The sequence below is a fragment of the Morone saxatilis genome, unplaced genomic scaffold (assembly GCF_004916995.1).
Source record: "Morone saxatilis isolate NCDOM2014 unplaced genomic scaffold, NCSU_SB_2.0 Contig16, whole genome shotgun sequence".
Taxonomy (NCBI): Eukaryota; Metazoa; Chordata; class Actinopteri; family Moronidae; genus Morone; species Morone saxatilis.
In genome coordinates, this window is record NW_023339718.1 from 18,736,511 (window position 1) to 18,759,251 (window position 22,741).

The 22,741-nt window shown below is 40.8% G+C and overlaps 1 protein-coding gene across 1 annotated transcript in view; it reads left to right on the forward strand.

Moving 5' to 3' along the window:
- The first annotated feature begins 1,897 nt into the window (after positions 1-1,897).
- The window catches only part of kank1a (KN motif and ankyrin repeat domains 1a), a 26,083-nt gene continuing 5,239 nt past the window's right edge, over positions 1,898-22,741 (forward strand). The window contains exons 1-6 of the mRNA XM_035658290.1: positions 1,898-2,055; positions 4,513-4,642; positions 14,162-16,819; positions 19,819-20,004; positions 22,296-22,404; positions 22,661-22,739. Of these exons, the coding sequence (XP_035514183.1) occupies positions 4,606-4,642; positions 14,162-16,819; positions 19,819-20,004; positions 22,296-22,404; positions 22,661-22,739 (3,069 nt within the window). The 5' untranslated portion in view covers positions 1,898-2,055; positions 4,513-4,605. The remainder of the gene's footprint in view (positions 2,056-4,512; positions 4,643-14,161; positions 16,820-19,818; positions 20,005-22,295; positions 22,405-22,660; positions 22,740-22,741) is intronic.

A 22,741-nucleotide genomic window follows, 5' to 3' on the forward strand; every position in this document is an offset into this window, starting at 1 on the left:
GTAAGGTAATTTCTATTTGCAGGATTAACAATATGTGTTTACCTATTATAGCATTTTAGAAACTAGTCACTAGTAATGTTTACTCGAAAAACATAAATGATTAATAGATTATAATAATAGTGGGCAATGATTTTACAGCTGCTGAATAATCAATCAACTTATTACCTTGAAGCTGACTTATGAACTAGTTGATTTAACAACCCTGTAATTCACTGGGTTCTGTGATTTTTACCATTTTGCCATGAAAACAGAAAAGCCTGATATACGACTGTGTGATTGTCAGGTTGCATCTGTTTGTTTGTCTTGGCAGTAAAGCATTTAGATGGCATGTCTTTTGAACACAGACACACGCCTCCCTGTGAAGAGGAACCTGACCTGAGTCACTGTAAATCCGTTGACATACACCTGCAACTGCTGTCACACCTCTGCACTCTAGCTGTATGCGTTTCGTGTTCCATATTTATGTAAGAGCTAAGGAGGGACAAAACGAGTAGTTCTGGTTTGCTAACGTCGTTGCCCTGTTCTTTATTGTAATTCTTCACTCGTGTCACGCTTGTAAACCTTCTTGGATCAGATCAGTCTACTTAATAATCTGTTTGTCTTGTTCAGAATGGTGAGTTTTTCTTGTCTTTGTTCAAACTCAGCCTTACTTATAAGATTTAATGCCTCTTAAGAACTATAAGTTGAGTTAAAATTAAAAAAATTGTTTACAGAAACATAAAATGTGAGTTTTCATATGTGTGTGTTGTCACCGAGGGTTTATAGGTAGGCAGATATTGGTAGTTTACTTCTACTTGGTATTACGCAACATTACCTTTTGGTTGGGTGAAAATACATTTGGTGCATTTACAGACTTTTTGGTGTCATTTGTCAATCGACATTCGATTGTTTAAAAACTGCAAAAGCTTTTGAATCTTATGGATGATACTGCTGGTTTCTTGTATTCAGTAACTGGTGAGCAAATATAATGACCTGAATTGTACAATAGCAAGCAATACGAAGGCATTTAATCAGCTAAAGAAAAATGGTTTGAATCAATGTAAGATTGCAACTAATGATTAGTTTTCTTATTTATTAATCATTAATTAATTAAAAATAAAATTATTAATCATTTAGTCATTTTAGTCTTTGAAAAATAAAAAATAAATGTGAGAATTTCCCATCACAAATTCTGAGAGCCTAACAATTGTTTTCAGTGAGAAACCCCCCAAAATTCTATTTATGATTAAATAAAACCGAGAAAAGCATCAAATTCTCACATTTAGAAGCTGGAACCAGGGAATATCTGGGATTTTTGGTTGAATAAATGATACGATTAATCGATATTCAAAATTGTTACCAATGGATTAATTGACCAATTGTTTAAGCTCTAATTCATAAGGCTTATGTAATTTGATTAATCTGTAACCTAATATCCAAATGTATTGTTAAACATGTACTTTTAACACAAGTACACAACAAATTCACACTGTTATATGGCTAAAGCAGTGTGATCTTATTATTGCTACCATGAAGATCTCCTAATAGACCTCATTAGTACATCTTTTATTTTGACTGCTCATCTCAGACAGTCCCAAAGGCGTCCTCGGCTCAGTTTGGTTAAGATTTGTGATTACGGCCTTTTGTTTATTGTCTGTCTTCACCTTCAGCTGCAGTGGACCGAAGGGAAAACGCTGCTGTGCTGGTTAATATGTAACAGGTCATGAAAAGGCTTTCCATTACGCTCCATTGTCTGCCTCGTTTCTCAGCCACGAGTTGAAGGTCGGCACTGGCCGAAGAGTGACCGGGGCTTGTTGACCACATTAGCTCGCCATGCGCTTCACCTGGAGGCCCAGCGGAGGGGTTGGTTCTAGCCAAACAGCCTAAAGTCCTGTTTCCTCTTATAGGACACAGATCGTTTGGCTGTCATCTGAGGAAGTTGTCTAATCTTAGCAGTGAAACTTATCCCTCTCGCTCGGAGGTCTGCTGGGTGTAGGCTCGTTGTCGGGGGGCTTGTGGATTCAGTCGCGTTTGCTACCTGCGTGCGGTGGGAGGAAGTTAGAATGAGAGTTACAGGTAAGCTGCATGAGCAAATTGATGGAATAGCGGATCTCAGTGTTGATGGAGGTTAACATGTAACAACCAAACAAATATGTGACCATATAGCTGTTGGTGTATTGCTTGCTGTGGGTGTGGCAGTGCATCCCGCAGCATTACTCTGTTCAACAGCCTATAATAACACCTTGCTTTCACTCTCTACCTCACATGATCCCAAGGGACACAAAATGCTGAAAAACATGGTCTGTTGGAGTCACTTCTTCAAACATCTGTTGGATTAAAAAGTCCAGAAATGTAATGTGATAAGCCTCAATGCCTGTTTTTAAACTAGGAACTCATGCATGTCTTTAAAAAGTTTACTTTCAAGTGAGCCCACCCAGTTTTATTGAGTTATTATGCAACAGTCTGAAAGCTCATGTTTTCTTGAGGGTATTTTAACAGTCAGCAGAGTTGTAAGTTGTGAGTAGAAACATGAGTTCCTCAATTTATTGATCATTAACTGAATGTGATGTTGCTGTGTAGCAGAAAGGAGATGGATCAAGTAAAAAACAACTTCACAATCTTCTTTATTTAATATTTTATCTACAAAGGCAATAATGGTAAATGTGTTCAAATAACAAAAGCATGATGTTTCGGTCATGCAGCCTTCATCTCAGTCAGCTTCTCAGTCAGCTTCTTATAGACTTGATGAGGATGACAGAATCAAAGTTCGTTGCTTTTTCTATTTTCTATGCTTCATGGTATATCTGAGGATTTCCTGCTCCTTCCTCCAGGTTTGCTTTCTTGCAGCTCATGGAATCGGACACTTGGGAGATGCTTGGTCAGTCTGTTTTTGTTCATATTGTGTTCGCATGAAGTTGGCAAGAAGAGATAGTTAAAAGGCCAGACCTCAACCCAAAATACTAACATGTGTTTTTAAAGCTGTAAAGATAGGTTTGTGGGGCGCCCTGGTATCTCACCTGGTAGGGCCAGCACACCATGTACCAAGGCTGAGTCCTCGCTGCAGTGGCCATGGGTTCGACTCTGACCTGTGGTCCTTTTGCCTTGTGGGTTTGTGCTCGTAGTTGGACGCACTCAGGGCATCTTGACTCTTTGGAGCTCGAGACTTTTTAGCAGCAGGCCTGTGATGGCTGTTTATTTGGGTGTTGAACCAGTGCAGTGTGCTCAGTTCTCTATATCGCTTTCGTCTGTGTATCAGATCTAAAATGGGTCCTGGGGATGACGGGCAGTGAGGATTTAGACACATCAGCCTAATGACATAGCCACGTTGCTTTATTTGGGAGCGCACTGTAAACAAGGAATTACATGTGCTGCAGATGAGTGAAAGCTCGCCTGTTTGATGGCCTTATTGCAGTTACAGGTTTTGTGCATCAACCTGATGAAGTACTTTTCTTATTTGTAATAGACGGTAAATAGTTTTAGGTAGGTGTACCCTATAAGACTGACGTGTATAAGTATTCTCTCAGAGAAGAGGCTAACAAAACCTCCCTAGTATATTTTCAAGATTTGACATAGGAATACATTTTTACCCAGTTTTTACTGATTTTGCTAAAAAAATAATAATAAAAGGTTCCCTGAGGTTCTCAGACCACTGACAAGCCCATTTTGTAAATAGAAAAATATTTGACATTCAAATGAGCCGATCATTTGGCACCACATTCCCATTAAATAAATATAAAACAATCAACAGTTAAACTACAATGTGTGAACTGTAGAATGACTTCTTTAACGTGGTTGAATCAAATATTGCCAGTAGTGAAAGTGAATCCTGTCTTATTGCTGAGGACCCTTAAGGACCTTCTTAAAGACCACTAGGGGGCCTAGATGCCACTTTGGGGGGCTAGTTGATCCGAGGTCAGTAGTCCTGCTGGTAAATAGAGTTTGAGGTCATAGTGTCTAAAAAGGGCCTGGGTCTATCTGAGCCAACCTTGCCTGCATCTTTACTCCTCCAGATGCTCATTTAACAAACCAGCCCTCTCTGTAGCTCATGAAGTAGAATTTTTCCCCTTGTGTTGGCTCCTTTTTTTATTAGAGGAGAATAGCTCTTTTGTTCCTGCTCATAATGTATCCATTGATAATGACCAGGCCGGCGCACACAGGACCTCTTATGTTCATAAATGTCAGATGCAAACACACCTGTGAAAAAGCAGAGGTCAGTGCCGTCAATCACATTAAGTGGGCTTCAGCTTTCATCAAAAAAGGCCTTTGTGCAACAGAACATGTAATACATGTTGGATGGAGACCTCTTGTTTACTCTTTGGAAAAGTTATACTTTTAGTTTCTAAACTGATGGAACCAGAATGTAATGTCCAAACGTCAGTGCCTTTAAGGTTGTCATGCTACGTTTAAGGACAAATTAGTTGTCTTTTTCTGGTGTTTTACATTGTTGTTTCACGTTTGGATGATATTGCTAATTGCTGCTTACCTGTCTGCATGTGGCTAACTTCATATGTTTTCTTTTGTGTTTTGTCTCAGTTTGCAGGTTGCATGGTAATCTGGACTTGATGCATGGCAGTTGCATGACCGCAGTAGGTCTTGTTGTGGGACTGAGAGCACACAGCAGCAGCCATGGCACAAACCATGCACGTGAATGGCAATGGCCCAGGTAACCAACCCTTTTTGTTACATTATTTTCAACTTATGTATGTGCATGTGTTGGCGATGCTGTAGCATGATTTTTTTTGTTTTGTTTATCAAACTCAATTGTCACAGTCATATTGTAGATGGTGAGATGGAGGTGGTTCAAGTTGGTTGCACAGCATAACAAAAGTTAGTTTCCTCCAGTACGGAGTGTTTGACAATGATAATACACTTTCACATGTCAACTGATTCCTGGCTGCCTCATAAATAATATGTGCTCATTCTTACTAAATTAAACTTAGCTGGATAAAGATACAATGGGGCTAAATGTGGATTAGGTGTCCAGTTTCAGGCTTATGCCAGGCCTGTATATTTAACTGGCCAGCTCCTGCATCACGTCTGTCTCTGTTTTAACACGATGCATAATACACAAGTCAAAGCTATCAATGCTTGCTATAAAAGAGAATTTTTTTAGTTCATTCAGTAACTTTGTTCTGCATTTAAATATCAGTTTAAATCAGTGACAGTGATATTATAAAATCAGGATATGTAGGACAGTATTATAGCATCTCACATACTTAGCAGCGTTACACATTAGCTTACAGCGGACCAAAAAAACAACAACCTTTAAGTCCAAACTTGTTAGTGATTTCTGCACCTCATGCTTCTGAAACACATTGAGGCTTGTGTGCGTTCACACGGCGCACACGTAGAGAAGATTTCCACGCTTCAGTGTGAAATAAACGCTGTCAGCCGAGGCGCAGCTACAAACACACACCTGCAGACAGCTCACATTCCTGGCCAGACTAACAGGAGAGAGTGAAGCTTCTTACTTCCAAATCCCTCCAGGAATGCACAGCATGCAGGACAGATGCTTTCAGGGCGCTTGCACACCGTCCTCAGCGTCAGTCTGCCAACACCATGTATACGACTGAGATGTGTTTTTTTTTTGTATGTAGATCTTGTCAAGAAAAGCGTGGATTTACTTTAAAGTCTACAACCCAGCAGAGTTTTAGGGTCTCTTTTTACAGAATGTGAGAACTTCTGAGGAATGCTACGTGAACACTGCTAACCTCCTCCCCCTGCAAACTGTAAAAATAGCTTCTCTGCAGTGTTGGCAGTTAACATGCCAATGTGGTCACCTGCTGCACCAGAAGAATTTCAAGAAGAGAGCAAAACTTAACCTTTAGTCCTCCAGTGTAGTGGCCAGTGCTCGAAAATGTGAAAATAATATTCTTAATGATGAAGTTGGACACTGAGATGGCCTGATACCATGAGGAAAAACTATTGTGACATTGATTTCTCTGCATCTGTGCTGTTGGTTTTAGAAGCAGAAATATTACCGATTGTGAAGTTTGTTTTGTTTTCAGTATCCAGTTGTTTTAAAGGGACATTTCACCAAAGTGTGAGGAAATAACACAAAAAAAAACCATTTTGGTTGTAATGGTCTGCCAGCTTTATGAAAATGCAAGTCTAAATTGGGCTCTTTTTATATAAATATTACATTTACTTGCAGATAAATAATCATAATCATTGGTAATCTGCACATGCACTGCAGTTGCATTTATGTAAGCTACAATCAAATTTCAGTGGCTCTAATAAGGTTTCTTTGGGTTATTGGTCCATTAGTGTAAATCATTTTGTCAATGGCATCTCTGCACAATTGCCATAACAATAACTAGTCCCCACATCTAAAATACAACATATACTTCTGTCACTCACATAAAAAAGGGGGTAAATGAGCTCCGTTGATCCATGTTCTGTTATGGAACGATATTGTAGTTCTTTGAGCCTCCCCACAAAACAATACTATTCCCTGCTTTAGTTTGGAGCCGGTCTGTGCAGTAAGGCTCCTCTCAGATGAAATAACTGTGGGATGTGGGACGCCTCAGTACATTGAGCAACAAAGCAATGAGCACATATGTCAAAGAAACCCTCAGCTGATCCCAATTTAACTTAATATTCACTTTATTGAGCTACAGGACTGATGCCATACTATAATAAAGCCATAAAATAATATTCCCAAAATATTTTTTAATTTTTCTTTGTCATTCTTCGAGGCAAACTGGTTTTACTCCAGTGGAGTATCATAAGTAGCAGTGATCATTATGCTAATAACCCTCACAATGTTGACATTTTGGCAAGACAGTTACAAATTATGACTGATCTGAAATACAATTCTTGCGTCTGAATTTTTTGTGTGCTGCCAAATCAACATAAAAAAAAAGGAAAAACCCCACAGCAACACAACCATGCTCCCTCGTGCAGTGAAGTCGAGCCTGAGTCATGGTACACAGCAGACCGTGATGGCTTTGGCCTAAATTGAATGCCACCATTCTGTCGGACAGAAAACCCAGAGAGCAGCGGTCAGAGTCACGCCGATGGGTCAGCCCCGCCAAGCTCCAGCTCATTGAAACCCACTGAAGTGGTTTTGTTTCAGACCCAGCTGCCACTTGAAATACCCCTTGGTACGGTTTTCTTACTGTGCCCCATCAGTCACTTTCCCATTGTGTTTGTGTATGTTTATGTGTGAGCCTATAATAACATGTGCCAAAGGGGCAGGGCGCTGTGTCTTTGTAAACCAAACAGGATAATTAGTTTTATTCAGTGGTGCTGATGGCTCTGGACTCTTAGCGTCTTTACACAACAGGGTTTGATGAATAGACGTACAACTGGTCTGTTTAAGTGTGACTGTATCTCAGTGTGCATTAATCCTTTCTTTGTCAGTGTAAGGTGCCTTCTGTAGCCAGTAGGGCTGAACAGTGTATTATTATTATTATTGTTATTATTATTATTATTATAGCATTAACAATGTATGTACACTGAAGTCGTCACACTGCAAGGGATGTTATGTAGTCGAGCGAATAAGGCCCACCAGAGTTGACTATATAAACCATTGTACTGCTGTACTGCTATTGTAGTGTGTAAGCAGAAGCACGCAGCGTGTCTGTCCATACCTTAACCCTACCTCTCACCAAAGTTTCTTATAAGTTTTGTTTTTAAGGACAATCTGCAGCAGTTTTGCTTTGATGCATCAAGTGTTTAACACTGAACACACAGCTGGAGTCTGAGGTTGAGGGACCACCATTCATGAAAAGCAGTAGAGGCGTCCGCAAAGCCAGTGGCAGACACTGCTTGATAGCCACACCTCATCTAACTATAACCCCAGAACATCCAATAAAATCATTGAATAGCCAGATATTATGTGGAACACCTAGTGGATATACAACAAGTTGTTGTGTTGTGTGGTTTGTTTTTATTCATGATATTGAATTTTCCCATGTTGCAGATCTTTTCACAAAAAATATACCAGCCAGCATCTTTGACATCTCTGGATTGTTTTGCTTGACCATCTATGAGAAAAGACCGAGATGGGCAAAGGTTTTCAAACTGCCTCAATGTTTGCAGAGGAAGCCCAAACATTTCCTCCGGTCTGCATCATCATGTACAGAGTTAAGTTGTTGAATTTGGCAGCGGAGTCTGGCACGGCCCTGTGACTTTCTAGAAGAAGCTAATAGATCACAGTCAGGGGCTCTGCTCTGTCTGTCCTGCCTGGGTTCAATTTGGAAAGGGCAGGAATGTGCAGCTTTAATGCACTTATTGTGTTTTTGTTTTGTTTCCTGTTTTTTTTTTTTTTATGTGAACGGATGTGTCTCGCTGTTTCTGGTGTTGAGCTGCAGCAGTATGAGGTGTTGATCAAACGTTGGCTCTACTTTTCTTATGAGTAATTAGGCGTATAGAGCTCACAGTCAGAGCCAGGAAATACCAGGCTTTGTGTGTGTGTGTGTGTTGTGTGTGTGTGTGTGTGTGTGTGTGTGTGTGTGGTGTGTGTGTGTGTGTGTGTGTGTGTGTGTGTGTGTGTGTGTGTGTGTGTGTGTGTGTGTGTGTCTCAGGCCACTAGAGTCCCCTCCACCCAGCAGGCACTTGCATCATGCTTTGCTCTCCCTCAGTATAATGCACCAAGTGTGAGCACACTGTATTACTCCATTCTGCAGCTGTGTGTATGAGACCAGTGCAACTGTTTAATATATCCAATGAGTTTGTGCAATTGTAAGGAAATATCTGTTGATTATGTCTGTTCAGAGATGCAGTTTTTCAGTATGTACTGTTGTAGATGAGTTTAATGAAAAATAAAGGCAAAATGAGGGAACCCAGTAAGGTTCTGGCCCACTACGAGCTTCCAGAACAACGTCAACTGTTCTTCCAAAAGCTATTTCCTTATTTGGTTTTTAGATGATGGTGTTCGAGATCTCTGTATAACATGTAGATCTCATAGGTGTTCATGTAAGATGTATTAAAAAAAACACAACAGAAAAAACATAGTATATATTTACTTGGCACATCTTAAAGATTACTTTAATAGGGTGCTGGTGCAATAGGGGGCAGTCAAAGCAAATGTTTGCTTTACAATTAATTTATTGTTTTGTCTATAAGAAATTACAAAATACAGAAACATAGCCCAAGATTTTTAATATCCAACCAAAAGTCCAAAACCCCAATATGTCCAATTTACAGTCATATAAAGCCTTATCTTGATAGACTAAAGGGTTAATGTGCTCAGCAGTTACCAAAATGACGTAAAACTAAAGAAGCTAGGTACAAAACTTTTCTTGTTTTCTCTTGTCTTATCTCATGAAGACAAAAAATATAACTTTAAAGAACTCTGGTGTGCAGTGAGACTTCTCGGCCAAATAATCAATGTAATATCACACTTCATTTTACACTGAACGAAAATGACCATGAGTTCATTATAAGTTGTGATTGTGAAATAAATCTGTATTTCTGTGCACCAGTTGGATAACAAACAACTGGCAGACAGATTTAGACCAGTAGCCTAATTTATTCTGTCTCTGAGGACACTGTGGATGTTAAAAGGCTTTTGTCAACTCTAATTTTAAACCTTTACAGAGCCAGTGCAAAATAAGCCCAGCCCTGCTTGTATATTTTCCCTCACAGACTAACATCAAGACCCAAGTTGGCCTTCAGCACAATATTTTAAGAGCAAACACAGGGAGAGAGTTTGGGGGCTGAATGTAACTGAAAGGATTTCAGTTGGTGCAGCAAAAAGTGCCAAAAAATACACAAAAAGCCAAACAAAATATCTTTATTGCTCAAGTACAGAGAGGTTATAAGCAGACCCCAAAGCATGGATGTATTTAAAGGGATTTTACAGCGCACACACGTCTGTTAAACTGGAAATGGCTCAAACATGTGCCACCCACTCGTGTCACATCAGTGTATGTTAAGCTTAGTGTGAGTAATTGTGTAGTAACTGTGGCCTCTTCGGATATCAATGTATTTGACTTAATTCAAAGAGCAGCTGTGTTCAGTCGCCACATGGTTTCTGTTAGAGCTCCTGACCTGGGACTCATCTGTGAAAGACATGCAAGTAGCTTCTGGAAACAAGCGAGTGAGAACTTTTAACAGCCACATTTCTTGGCTTCCACTTTACAACTTAGGCAGAGTATGTCGTTGGAATGAATCTACAGCTAAGGTTGGATGATTGGGCTGAAATATGTTAATATCCCAGCTGAGAGAAGTAGCATAGGGTCAGGAAGCTGTGTGCCAATCTCTGAATGCTATTTTTAGGTTGTTAACTTGGCATTTGAATCATGTTTTGTTCAGTAAATAAAAAAAAAACCCCTCTGTTAATCGGTTTCCTCGGCTCCTGTTGACCAAATAAGGAAATCGCTTCTTTTGTATTGAGCTACGCTGTTTTCAAGTAGGCTACAATTGGCACACTGTTGGATAAACTCATGATGTTTTTAGCATCAAACTAACGAAGTCAGCAACTAATACTTTCGTTATTGATTCATCTGTTGATTAGTTTTACTTTTTTAGTTGAGTTTTTGTTTAGTCTACAAAATGAAATTCTTTACATTTCTTGTTTTGTCCAACCAACAGTCCAAAACCCAAACATATTTGATTCACAATGAAATGAAATGAAAAAAAACTACCACATTTTCACATTAGAGAAGCTGGAACCAGCAGATTTACAGTTTTAGTGCAAAATGCAAATACTACAATCACTTCAATGAAAATATAAATAATGTATATAATAATAAATCACATTCTTTTTTACCACAAAGTTTTTTATCTGCATGAAACTGAAAAATAAGTTTAGTTGAAGAATAATGTTGGGATATGACAACTCAACATTTTTGTGAGGAGGTTTCCCAGATGCTGCACAGGTCGTCATGTTGCATGTGTAATCCCATGTGGTATGTCACTGACACATTTATAATTACGAGCAATTGTTTCACTAAAATCTTCAGGCAGGAGTCGAGACCTCTGATAGTTCAAGATGTTCATGGCATGTAACCTTTAATTCCACAGTCTGACATTAAATATGTGCAAACAAAAGTTAGTGATGAAATGTGGTAAATATTGTTAAGCATTTTTCATCATGTTGCATACTGTCACATATTTGTATTAGGATATATTGTTGCATATTATTGCAATATAATATGTGCTAAAATATATTGAATATTATTACACCCCAGGAGCTCAGCTCATCTCTGTTTATACATGAAAACCTTTTTAAGGCTCTTAGATGTGAGAGAGTGGTCGTGCAGTTGAAGCTTAACTAAGTTTTAAGTTAAAACCAACTAATGTCTCACCAGTTTGTTACCCTTTCATATAAAGTAAAGAGGGAGGTCCTTTTTTAAATTTCCTTTTTAAAACGAGCAGTGTTCAGCCATGTTAGTGGAGCTCAATGTGCTTGGGAAAGTTTCAGGATATGACTTCATCTAGAAAAAATTTGTCATTTGCTGGCTGTGCAAACAGTTTAAGGTAGGAATGATTGTAGAAGAAGACTGGTAAATGTTTAAAATATCACATCTCATATTCAGCAACAAACAAGCGGTGTAAAAAGAGCTGCTCTCTAACTGAGGAAAGAACCGTGTGCTGCCTCACACTGCTGGCTATCTAACTGTTGTGTAATCCCTGTCAAATTGACAATGTAACAGCTGTTGATAACTGGAGCAGACTCCCGGGCTTCTAGTGTCACTGTTGGCTCCCTGTCACTGGAGCGTGACCCCTTCAGTTGTCCCGTGTTGATGAGGTCATCGCTCAGCTGTTTGGGGTCTCTGCAGTACCAGGGGGCTGCTTGTCACTCCTTTCTGTGTGCGTGCGTGTGTGTGTGTGTGTCTGTGTGACATGGCTGGTCAGCGCTCAGTAACTCGTGCCAGGGAGAGTCGTCAAAACCAGACAGCACAAGACCGTGACTGTGCTGCCTCACAGAGATTATTTATACCAGACAAAAAAACAGGATGTACTTATTTCAGGGCAGTATGGGAGAAAACACAACCCGGGCTTTGTATAAGAAGTGCATTTGGTGGAACCCTTGATAAAAAATTGACTGTTACTTCCTTTACAATAAAGGAAAAGAACTTTCTTCACGCACAAACTTTCATATATTACTGTATTGCATTGTTGCATTGTAAAAGCTAAAATTAACTTCTGGTTAGTAATATAGCAGGTAGTAATAGCAGGTTAAAGCTGCAGCTAATGATTATTTTCTGCAGAATATTTCTTTGATTTTTTTTTCTCCTATAAAATGTCAGAAAATAGAGAAAATAAGCCCATTTAAAATGTGCTAGAGCCCAAGGCAATGTCTTCAAATATCTTTTTGTTTTGTCTTGACCAAGTGTAAGACCAAAAAATATTTAAAAAGAAAAGTAGCAAATCACATTTGAGAAGCTGGAAGCAGCAAACATTTGCCATTTTTGATTGAAGAATGACTGACATGATAAATATATTTTTTAAAATGATTATTATTGACTAAACTAACCTTGAAACTACATAGTGCAAAGTAAAAGAGAAGTTCTTGTAATTAGTGACTCAAATAATAATTCAATGGGGAATTGTGATTACTGATTGTCATTCATCAAGAAAAAACTGATTCTTTTCAATATCAGTTCATCTGTTGATTGTTGAACTGAAACTGAAAAAAAGCTAGTTGCTTGATATAAAATGAAACATCTGAAAAATGGAAGTCGGCTATATCAAGAGTTATTTACACATTAACAATCCTCAATACATAGTTGTGAGAGTTGTAATTGACTTGTAAATAACACTATTTGGTGAAAGCGAACGCTGCAAAGTTTAACCAAAGAGTAAACCAGAGTATAAAAGCTTGACATGTACCGTTACTAAGCTATTCTTCTGAACAACGGGCTGTTATTGAGTTCACCTCCCCTCTGCTGAATAACAGGACTCTTATTTGGGTAGGGAAGCACTGGGCTCAGAGCCTCACAGGATTGGAGGAGGCAGCTGTCCAATAGTGCACCAGAGCAGTGCTGTGCTTAGTTTACACCAATAGTGGAACTTTTTTCCTCCTTATGGAGAGAGGATTGAGAAAGAGTTCACAGAGTGAGGAGAAACGGCACGTCTGTAGCTCAAACAGGCTGATCTCAGCACAGTTACATCTAGTCCTCTTAGAGAGCCAGCAGAGACGGAGTGAAGAAGAAAATGTAGAAATGGAGAGAGTGCTGTTGGTCTGAGGTGAGTGACGCTTGAACAGCAAGCCAGTGAGGTTTTAGCAGCAGGCTTAGTCTTGTAATTCCCTCCTCTGTTTTAGCTCAATGGAAAGGATTGACGGGAGAAGTTGCCGGAGCTGGGTAGACTGGAAAGGAAGAGCAGGGCTGTTTATTTCAAGCCTGTGTTTGCTTTAGTCGGTGAGAGTTCCAGGCATACCAAGAACAAGACGCTGTATTTAGCCAACACAGTGTGACTGTAGTGGAGTTTTCCTAATGGCCTGGAAAGCTGGCATTTCAGCTGGATGTGTGGAGTTTGGACTTTGTAGAGTTTGATTAAAGCTGCTTAAATCAAAGTGTATGAACTTAAGAAATTAATTGTAGCTTGTTTTTTTTTATTTGTCTTTGAAATGTATGCTTAAAATGTGATAGTTTATGGTTCATTTTTGTCAGTAGAAACTGATGAATGAGGGATGGATTTTGGCCTAGAACATATTTACATTGTCTGTTTGTTTTTTGTCTCACTGACCCCTTTGGCTCTTCTCTTATCCCAGCTTTGTAAACAACAGCCTGTTTATCTGTCAAAAGAGTTGCACATTTTGATTTCAACAAACCTCAGCAGGCTAGATTATACAAGGATAACCAGCTTTTGGGTTTTTTGTTGTTGTTTTTCAAGTGAACTATGCCCCTTGTTTTTATGTTGGCTTCCCATAGTTGGATCTCACATAGTTTTGTGCTGACTTAAACCACCCCTTGCCAAAATGATTATCACTCATGCTTTTCCAGCAGGGATGTGAGAAACTTGAGACATGTTTGTACTTGCACTGTCAAATTATGGCGATTGTCAGCGGCCGAGGAAAACACTTAACACTTTAACTGACACTCAAGCTGTTATAGGGCCTTTAAAAGAGTCACTTTTGGCAACAAATATATCTTTTTTTTTTTAAATTCAATGGATTCATGACAAGTTACCTACCGTATGTTACATTTGTAGACATTTGCTATGTAGCACATTTTTAAAAAAATCAGAAGTCATAACTAATATTTTCTTGATGTCTCTATTTCAGAAAAAGGACAAAGATGCCCAAGCACAGAAGACGAGAAGGACGCTGTGGCCCCCTATTATGTTGAAACGCCCTATGGTTACCAGCTAGACCTGGACTTCCTCAAATATGTTGATGACATTGAGAGGGGCAACACTATTAAGAAGCTGAGTATCCAGAGGAAGCCCAAAGTGGCCAAACCCTTGTCGGTGCCCCGGGGCAGCACTGGCGGGGGCAGCACTCAGGCTGAATGGACCTCCACAGACTCCCTGTCCTCTTCCAATAGCGATGACAAGCAGTCCCCAGTCTTCATCAACTCCAGGCCCCAGGTCTCTGCGCCGCTGACCCCCACTCTCTCCAGGGCAACCTGTGAAGTCCCCCTGCAACAGTCCTACTTAAACATCACAGAGCAGAAACAGCTCCTGCCACCTCCTTCACCCAGGTTTGCCCCTCGTCACAACCCCCAAGTGGAGAGGACCCTCATGGAGACGCGTCTTCGGCTCGAACAGGAGCGTCTGCTCATGCAGCCGCACAGCGAACCTCCAATGCCGCGCCGCCGTCTCGCCAGCTTCGGCGGCATGGGCTCCAGCAGCTCATTGTCCTCATACTCAGGCTCCATGGCCCCAAGCCAGATCTCTCCCGGCACCCATCAGCCTCTCCTAATCAACGGTCACCTCTCCAATGGAGAGTATAACCCCTACTACCCACCATCCATTGGAAGCTCCATCCGACACAGTCCTATGAGCTCTGGCATGGCCACACCCGTGACAAATGTCAGCCCATTACACCTTCAACAAATTCGGGAGCAGATGGTTGTGGCCCTCAAGAAGCTGAAAGAGCTCGAGGAGCAGGTGAAAACCATTCCTATCTTACAGGTTAAGATTGCTGTTCTACAGGAAGAGAAAAGACAATTGGCTGCTCAGTCCAAAAATCAAGGTCCTGGTGGCTTCCGTAAGCGCTCCTACAGTGTAGGCAGTGCTGACCAGATGGAGAACCCGGGCCCCATCCAAAAGGAAACAGAGCTGCACATCATGGAGCCTGAAGCCCAGGAACAGAGCGCTCAACGCCTGGAGGAGTTCAGACGTCTTGCTGCTGAGGTCCAAGCTCTGGAGAAGACGTCCCAGGACAGTAATATAACTGAAATTCAGCCTCATAAGCTCGCACAAAACCAGTCCCACCAAAAGTCCATTGGCGTAGTTACTGATGAAAACATGAACAACCTTCCTGTCTCTCAGAGGAAGTTGACAAATGAGAATTGTTTCCGGGATGCAGGAGTGTCAACGGAGCGGCAGGAAATGCGCAGTGCTGCGGTTGGCGTGACCGAGGCCATGCTGGGCATGACCAGTGAGGCTGAGAAAGAGCTTGAGCTCCAGCAGCAGACCATAGAAGCACTGAAAGAGAAAATCTACCGCTTGGAGGTGCAGCTGAAAGAAACTACTCACGAAATAGAGATGGGAAAGCTAAAACTGGAGCTCCAAGCTGCCGGTGGGTCAAACAAGAAAAAAGCGGACAAAGGTTCAATGGCCAGGCCTGAGATGTACAATGCCTGTGTGGAGGCCAAAGTCCAGATGCGCAGCCAGGGAGTGGGTGACCATCTGGAATTCAGCCATGCTAATACAGCTAACACTCTACAAAGCCACACTATAGGAGTGTCCTGTGAACCTAGCGTGCAGAGTGTTGCCACAGGCCCAGAGATCCCTATGGACCGATGGGTCGTGCGTGAGCGTGTGGAGGTACATGACCAGTGTGTAGGGAGACGGGTGGAGACATGTCACCAGCAGGTAGGCATAGAGCTTAATGTTTGTGAGGTAGGAATTAACACGGAGGAATCAGTAGACAGCTTGGCTCTCTGCAAACCCATGACGGAATTGAGCAAAGAGTCGAGATCAGTTGGTTGTGGAGATTGTTCGGTGGATGTGATTGTTAGTCCTATCAAGAAGCTGGTGTCACAAGGAACTGACCCAGACTTTGTCAGCAAAGTGGACTCTGGTGTCATGGCTGCTCCTGAGTCAGCAACTCAGCAGACCAATACTGAGATAGAGGTTGTGAGCAAATCCACCAACACAAAAACAGCTGTCCTTACTGACTCTTTCACTGATATGGCATTGGTAACTTGTGACAAGCACACCAACACGACTGTGACTGAAACAAGGACAGTTGCTGCTGGGGAAGGACTTGTGAAAGATGTTCACTCAACAGCAAAGACGCGTTCGATTGCTGTTGGAACAACCACAGATGTGGACTCATTACTTGGCAAATCAAGCTCTACTAAAACCAAAGAATGTGGGGTGGGACCAGTTAGCATCCATGAGAACTTTCTGGTTGGCTTAAAAACCAGGAACATAGCATGTGGCCCCTTCCAGCCAACTGAATCTGTCACAAGCAGCAGCAAAGAGACTGTGAAGGTTGAGACTGAGAGTGCACCACTGCAAGCTCAGGCACAGGGGGGCGCTGGACTGGACCATTACATCGAGAGAGTGCAGAAGCTGCTGCAGGAGCAACAAATGCTGCTAGCAGAGAACTATAGCGAGCTTGCAGAAGCTTTTGGACAGCCCCAGTCCCAGTTTGGATCCATCAACAGCCAGCTGGTCAGCACACTCTCGTCCATCAACTCAGTCATGAAGTATGGAAGCACTGAGGACATCCTCAAGCTGCAGTCTGACTCTGTGAACTTAAACACAGGTGAGAGGTTTAACACATCCAGTAGGTATTGCAAAAACATAAATGGTTCTTGTGTTCATTGCCTCAAAGTGTAGTCAGAGGTGATCAAAGCATAGTTTCAAGGGCAGACAACCGAAAATGTATCTACAGACACACACATGCACAGTATCTTGCTCAAGAAAAATAGCTGGCAAACAGGCAGTCGTGTATTTAGTACTGGAGGGGGCATTGAGAGATTGGTTTTCTTGTTTCTCTTCCATGGTTTAGTACACAATGGCTTAAACAAGTTTCATATGTCTGGCTCCTATAATACAATTAATCATTTTCAAGTTATACAGTAAGGTAAGACACAAGACGAATTATTCTGTTTTAGTGATAACAAATCAAAGTTATTGAATTTCAGCACACACCGTCTGATAAGAACCTCTTTAGAGTTTTAAGAGAGCATTCAATTTCACTGTGGAGTTACCTTGCAAACAGATATATTTTAGTTTTTATGTTTTATTTATTTTTATTTACTAGCTTGTCAGTTTTTGTTGACATGTGCTGCGTATTACTGCCACCTGTTGAATGGTGAAATAATGTGAAACCGCTGGCAGGAGTGTGTTGTCCCCCTCACATGCACTAGACAAACAAAGCCGAATGTTGAAAAAAACAAAGGGTTCATAGCGCTACCAGAGGCCAAAAAACTCCTACCTTTTTAAGCAGGCCGAAAGAACCTACAACACAAACAGAAAAATGCAAGGAGGTGAACCATGCAACTTACAAACTGGAGATGATAACCCATAGGATTGGGAATTCCGTTATTAATGGCTAGTTATTTGTATTAAGTGTAAAAAAAGATAAGAAAAACAGATGTTATACTGTGTACCGGGGGAAAGACGCTAAGTTCGTATGAGCAAGATTCTTTTTCTTCTTTCTATCAATGTAAAGAGGAACGAGGTTACAAGAGAGATATTTTCCTGTGATAAATTCATCTGTTTTTTTCCCCCTATTGTAGTTATTTATTTTTAGTATAAAGTGTTTTGATTTGAGGGATGTAAGGACACTGATTTTCTTTGATTGCTTTGGGAAGAAATTATTGCAATAAATATAAACTATAAAGGCAGAGTATACAAATATGTTGGAGCTGGCCTTAGTCCTTTTATAAAATATGAAATAAATGAATTTCAGTTTAGCAGGGCTGTTCAGAGGACAATAAGTCTGCTGTACGATGTAAAGATGATGTAGCAACAAAATTAAGATGTCGTTTAGGGCTGAATGCCAGCACAGTTTTAGCTGTACTGTGGAGGATCTAGTCTGGGGTTAGGGGGGCTTTCACACACTGTTTAAAGAGAATCCTGATGGGATCGGACAGGCCAAAGTTATCTCTGACCCTGAAAAATGTGGCGGGGGCTTTGGACATGAACCAACAATGAGCTCATTTCTTTTTGGGAACAAGTAATGTCGCACCAATCGGCCACTTGTTGTTTTTGCGGGCCGCCCTGCCTTCACTAACACCTCACTGTTGATGCTGATTCATGGCTCCTTCTGAGTTACATAACATGCATTCATGCTGGCTGGCACATGAATGCAGGGTGATTGTCTGAGTTGTGTGCGAGCTTGTTTCTGGTCGGTTGCTGGCCTCTTTTGGAATGCTCACTAAACAGACGTAGTTCCTGTTCACGTAACTTATGTCAGTGTAATCACAGTGTCTGTTAAGACGCTGATGGCAGTGGCTGTTGGATTTCTGTGTGTGAGAAGTTATAGATAAGTTCAGAAAAAAAAAGTGTAAGCAACTTTCTCAGTCAGTTTCTTCTTTCGACACTCAGATGGTTGTAGTTGCATTTTATTGTCACTTTGTTGAGGCTGTTGTAGGTCAATAACCTGAAGTTAAACTCACCAAAACACGCAAACGTATCATTAATGTGTCTGGCAGTTAGTGGTTTTGAAGCTTTTGTTGTCTTAACAAAAATCTGCTTTGAATTCTTGCTGATTTTCCCTTTTTACGTGGTTTTAGGGAATAATGGAAGTAGTTGAAGGGACAGTACAGAGTTCTGCAAGTGTTAGAAGAATGATTTCGCTTTTTTCTTGAAGATCTTGTTACATTTGTATTCCCTAAACTTCATACACATTCCTTATAAAAACTTTTACAAAGCATCATTTACATCAGCTAATGCATTCCTGTCGATGTGAAATTGTATGAAAGTCATAATACTTTAATTGTACAGACATGGCCAGATATAAATTCCAGTTGTATTTACCAACACATTGGCGGAGTTGACATGCAGGTTGTAGATGATTTTTTTCAGGAAGTGAGAGGATCCAAAATTACAACATTAAAAGTATTGGCTAATTTAGCTTAATTAGCATAACTGATTAATATTTTGGGATCAGAATATCTTTTAAAAAAAAGGCTCCCTTAGTAGCATTCTGAAACTTTCAAGAGCTTTGGGATTTGTCTTATTAATGTACTAGGCAGGGCTTATTTCTTATATATTCAGGATTAAATAGCCAACAATCCCTGGGTATTATGTACTAAGAGTTTAACACTTACAAAATCAGCTAATCTGCCACATCATCATCATGTGTGTCTATCAGGTTTGATCAAATCATAACCAGTCACCTGACAACATTCAAACAAACCCACAGCTGTCATGACTCTTGCTAGGCTCTCATTTGTGGACAGGAATACACTACACCTCTCCTTTGTGAAATGACCAAAACTCAGACTTTAGCAGAAAATGTTGAGTTCGTGTCAGACCTCATCACTGACAGTCGTAAGCTGATTGAGAAAATAGGATTTAGAATAGAATGCAAATGACTCCCCTCACCCAGATGCTTGTAGCATGCATGTCCATCCTTTCAGGTTCAAACGACATATGGTCCTTCTCCTTATAACATTTCTGTACAGAACCTTTAGTGGTCTGAAACTTCCTTTTACCTTTTTAACTGTAATAAACTGTCATTGCATAACTGAGCAGTCCAGCCCTACGTCTCTATTTGGAAACTGACTTTGGTTCACTTCTCCTCCTTTTCAGAGAGCAATCAGCAGCTCTGCAGCCAGTCGCTGTTCATCCGGACAGAGCAGTCACAGATAGAGAAGACTTCATCAGGCCTGACACACGCAGATGCACCTGCCAACACACCTGCACAGCAGCAGCTGCAGATCAGTGCGGCGGAGCAGAAGAGCCGCATGGACCTGCAGATGTCTACAGCGCTACATGGTACACACACCTGCCTTAAAACAACTCACGTATTGTTGTTGTGTCACACATTTTTCACACAGTCCCGTTTGGCTCCATCATCCAGCAAGGATCTGGCTGTGTGAAAACTTGTATATTAAGAAAGAGACTCATGCTTTGAGGATGTAGGTCAGTCCATTTTAGGATGGTATCGGTCTCCAAATTTAGGTCGTCATCCCTACTTGTAACCTTTCTGATCCGTAAGAATAAGAGTTGCAGCTCGGAGGGAGTCACAGTTGAGTTAAAGCCCTTAATAGACGCACTACAGTCAGAAAGTACTGAGACAGTGACATGGTTTTGTTTTGTTTTGGCTCTGCACTCAAGCACATTAGATTTCATTGACTATGAAGTGAAAGAGCCGAATAAGATGAACTGTGCAGCCCCTTTTATGCAGTATATAGTCCTTCAATTTTAGCGGACAGAAAGTAATTGGACATGTCAACAAACTAAGATAAAGTCATTGTTTATTAGATATTTGGTGTAAAATTGTTATATAGTATATTTATATATAGTCAGTGACTATCTGATATATTTGACCCAGAGACATTTGCAGTCAGCACTCTATTACAGGCTGCAAATCCAACAGACCAACGTTTCTACACCACTGTGTCCTAATCAGAGTCTCTATGGACGAAGACATGTATAGTCTACCTAGAACAGACGCACATTTGTAATTTGATAGCTGGTTCAGCCGAATTTCAAATCTATTGGATGATGGACTGTAATCTCATTACGAACAAAATAGCAGAGATATATTGTAGGATTACAAAAATCAAGTTCAAACTACTGCATCCATCAAGTATTATCAATTACAGGAAACATGACACTGTATCTTCCATACCAGGCCTGGAGCCATCTCTGCTCGTCTGGAGGGATTTCTGCCTTCAGTCTGGTCCTCAGCAGTGAAACACACGATCAGTTGGATTGAGATCAGATAACTGATGTTTTTATGGCCACTTTTTGGCCATAAGAAACCACTTTAGGATAATTGTCCTGCTGCATTATCGTAAAAGTGCTCATTGTCAGATTTAAAAATCCAGTGTGCAGAACCAAAAAATGATAAACACCGACTGGGCTGGAAAGCTACAGTATGTTAGTGTTTAGTGTATGTTAAATCTGATGTTTTTGCAGAAAGGGAGTGATAGTTATCTAACCAGATCACAAGGCCATGGTTGGCTTGCTAAAAATGTACCCTCTAAACACCAAATTGATTCTTCAGTGGTGAAGTGATAGTATTACCGTTGGTTTAGAAATAGCAGGAACTTTTCATGGCTATTTATGTCCAAAATATGTCCACCTGAATGCCATTGTCCTTATGGGTTTCACACATACTTCATACATAAACCAGGCAACTGGTGGAAAACATGGCCGCAAACATCATCATCATCATCATCATCCTCGATTCCTCCTGACGAGCCGCTCACGCTCCCACCTGTCAAAACACGGGAAACCTGCTGAATGACTCTGTTGCTACTGAGTACGCACACGCCAGTGTATACAGTACGCAACTGCATACATGTTGATACACGAACAGAGACACTCTCCCACACACACACACTCCCAGCTGTCCCCCGGAGCAGTGAAAGAGGCCCTTCCATCGGGGCAAGTCTTGGCAGATGTGCTGAGTGTTCTGGCTCTCGGCTGGTATTTTGGTTTTGGAGCTCTGTATTTAAAATGACTGAGATACTTCAGGGTTTGGGGAAACTTCCAGTGTCTCGCTGACAGATTGCTTTGGAAAGAACATGAGGCGGACACTTAATGGCTACTTCCCGCTTTGCCAAAGCTCTTGATCATGTCAGAGGGCTTTAGTGGATCATTCGGGCATTATTATCAGCCATTTGTAATGAACTGACCCGGCTTGTTTGTAAAGTTGTATTGCTGTTGACTGCAGGATACTTTGAATGTTGCAAAGGGAGTTATAAGATTAAGATGTTCATAAGAAAAAATACTGAATAAAATGAGAAATAAACTACAGAAAAAGAGATGAAAAATAAACTGTTTATAGAAACTTGACAGCTCTAAGGTGCAATATATATGTGGACAGTTTATATGTTAGATACATTTTACATATAGGATTGAACTAAATCAACAAAAAAAGCATCTGTTTCCTCATCATTAAGGGCATTATAGAAGCTATGGACATATCTAAAAGTGAAAGAAACAAAGTTTTTAAGATCCATAAACTCATGCTTTGGTGTTGGCACACTGTGATCAACTACATTGTTATCATTCTGTCTAATTTATTCTGCCGTGTTCACTTTTCTCTCCTTCAGGGCAGCCTTGCAGCCAGAACACCCTGAAATCCATCATGAAGAAGAAGGATGGCCGACCCGACTCCAACGGCACCAAGAAGAACCTGCAGTTTGTTGGGGTGAACGGAGGGTGAGTCTGAAAGTATATTCATAAACTTGAACTTGTATTTAGTCATGTAATTAATATTTAAGTAGATAATCTTTTAATATGCATTTTTAGTACATGTTAGATGTTTTTATGATGGTGACTTTGTGAGGTTAAAGGTGCTGTGGTTTTACATTTACAAGGCTTCTTTCCTCTTAAATGTAGACTTGTTAACTTCGTGCGGCGTTCTGGACGAGCCTTTAAGTTTCTGAGCTTCTGTCGCCCCCCTTTGTTGCCCCAGGTATGAGACTACGTCAAGCGACGACTCCAGCTCAGAGGACAGCAGCTCCTCTGGGTCGGACGAAGAGGAAGAGGAAGAGGA